The sequence below is a fragment of the Scylla paramamosain genome, unplaced genomic scaffold (genome assembly GCF_035594125.1).
Source record: "Scylla paramamosain isolate STU-SP2022 unplaced genomic scaffold, ASM3559412v1 Contig2, whole genome shotgun sequence".
NCBI classification, from domain to species: Eukaryota; Metazoa; Arthropoda; class Malacostraca; order Decapoda; family Portunidae; genus Scylla; species Scylla paramamosain.
The window spans coordinates 1,075,001-1,077,500 of record NW_026973667.1 but is presented as its reverse complement, the minus strand read 5'-3'; the positions used below and the strand labels follow the sequence as shown (position 1 = coordinate 1,077,500).

Here is a 2,500-nt window from a genome sequence, read left to right as displayed (position 1 = left end):
TCTTGGAGACTTCAATGTTCACCACCAGCTTTGGCTTTCCTCTCCCTTCACTGACCATCCTGGTGAACTAGCCTACAACTTTGCTATCCTCCATGACCTAGAGCAATTGGTGCAACACCCTACTCGTATTCCTGACCGTCTTGGAGATACGCCCAACATTCTTGACCTTTTCCTGACCTCTAATCCTTCTGCTTATGCTGTCACCCTTTCTTCTCCGTTGGGCTCCTCCGATCACAATCTCATATCTTTATCTTGTCCTATCACTCCAATCCCTCCTCAGGATCCCCCTAAGCGAAGGTGCCTCTGGCGTTTTTGCCTCTGCTAGTTGGGGGGACCTGAGGAGGTATTTTGCTGATTTTCCTTGGAATGACTACTGCTTCCGTGTCAGAGAGCCGTCTTTGTGTGCTGAGCGCATAACAGAGGTGATAGTGTCTGGCATGGAGGCGTACATTCCTCACTCTTTTTCTCGTCCTAAACCTTCTAAACCTTGGTTTAACACAGCTTGTTCTCGTGCTATACATGATAGAGAGGTGGCCCACAAAAGGTACTTAAGCCTTCCATCACCAGAATCTCATGCACTTTATATTTCTGCCCGGAACCATGCCAAGTCTGTCCTCCAACTAGCCAAAAACTCCTTCATTAACAGAAAATGTCAAAACCTTTCAAGATCTAACTCCCCTCGTGATTTCTGGCATCTAGCCAAAAATATCTCCAATAACTTTGCTTCTTACATAATTTACCGCTATTTTCATGCTAACTGCTCTTCTGATCTTGCTAACTGCATGCCTCCCCTCCTTCCACGGCCTCGCTGCACAAGACTTTCTTCTTTCTCTCACCCCTTTTCTGTCCACCTCTCTAACGCAAGAGTTAACCAGTATTCTCAATCATTCATCCCTTTCTCTGGTAAACTCTGGAACTCCCTGCCTGCTTCTGTATTTCCACCTTCCTATGACTTGAATTCCTTCAAGAGGGAGGTTTCAAGACACTTATCCACCAATTTTTGACCACTGCTTTGACCCTTTTATGGGACTGACATTTCAGTGGCCATTTTTTTTTTTTTTTTTAGATTTTTGTTGCCCTTGGCCAGTATCCTTCCTACATAAAAAAAAAAAAAAAAAAAAAAAAGGATGTGTGTGGTGAGGGAAAACTTGTGGGTAAATTCCTTGCCACACTCGCCCACACTCATAATTTCTATCACCAATGTGTGTTAGGGTGTGTGTGTGAGTGGTTTAGGATAAAAATAACTGTTTCATGGTGAGTTTAGGGTGAAAGTGACTGTTTAAGCTGGAAATAAGTGTTTTAGGGTGATTTTAGTGTGAAAGTGACTATTTTAAAGTTAATTTAGGTTGAGAAGTGTTTTAGGATGAAAATAAGTGTTTTAGGGTGAGTTTAGGTTGAAAGTGACTATTTTAAAATGTGTAGAGTGAGAAATAGGTGTTTTTAGAGTAAGTTAACTAATAGAAATGATGAGTAGAACAATTTTTTTACTACTTTTTTTACTCGCTCAAAATTCGAGTCATTGTTTTAAATCCAGTTTACATAATTGACAAGAGTTTGTATTAATAAATGAAAAAAAAGAACTATGGCAGGTTAAAATAGATAAAATATACATTGAAACATAACAAAATATACAAAGAACACACACAACTACACCATTTAAAAGTACATTAGGGAAAATAACTGAGTCGTAAAATAACTTTCCAAAAAAACAAAACTAGAACATTAATAAACAAACTGGAGTTACCATACAACACAGAACAAAATAATATACTTAAATTGCATAAGAAACGTCTTTTTAAATCAATATACGAGGAAACTTCGAGAAAATCATAATAACTTGCACGTGTTTTGGTCTCCGTTTGTTTACCTCTCTGGCGGTCGACTGGAGGCGGTCCCCCAAATTTTATCCTTTTTCCAGTTTTCTCCTCACAATGGCGGGACGGCGACGACAGATTCGATGGGATGCTTTTGGCAATGGCTCAGCAGCACACTGGAGGAGTCATTGAGGTGAGGGGGAGCCAGGGAAATGTGGGAAAATGAGGTGAAGTTAAGGAGGCGGTGGTAGTGGTGGTGTTCATGGATACGTGGGTTCGTGTTTTGTTTGTTGACAGGGAAAGACAAGCGTTTGTTTGGCGTGTGTTTGTTGCTATTGCTATTTATTTATACCTTCTTACTTATATATATGAAGTGCTGCAATATGGAAACGGGGGAATTTTAATGGCACTAGTGGGAATTTGTGGTCCCGGGTTGGCTGGGGCGCGGGCTGCTGGCGGGCGTGACTGGGGACTCACCGCCAGGCCGCGGCACCAGGCACCCCCACACCGGGACCACATTTCTACACCAGTGCGGATTTTTAGCCCAGGGATTAGAATCTTCTCACAATCAATATCACGTGAACATTATATATTTGTTTATTTATCTATTTATTTGTCTATTTATCCCCTTACTTAAAAATAAATCAATAGCCTTTCTCTCTCTCTCTCTCTCTCTCTCTCTCTCT

The 2,500-nt window shown here is 41.2% G+C and overlaps 1 protein-coding gene across 1 annotated transcript in view; it reads left to right on the top strand.

Moving 5' to 3' along the window:
- LOC135095915 (nuclear migration protein nudC-like) overlaps nucleotides 1–2,500 on the top strand; it is a 33,335-nt gene that overhangs the window by 914 nt on the left and 29,921 nt on the right. Inside the window, exon 2 of the mRNA XM_063997061.1 lies at nucleotides 1,836–2,007. Within this exon, the coding sequence (XP_063853131.1) occupies nucleotides 1,836–2,007 (172 nt within the window). The remainder of the gene's footprint in view (nucleotides 1–1,835; nucleotides 2,008–2,500) is intronic.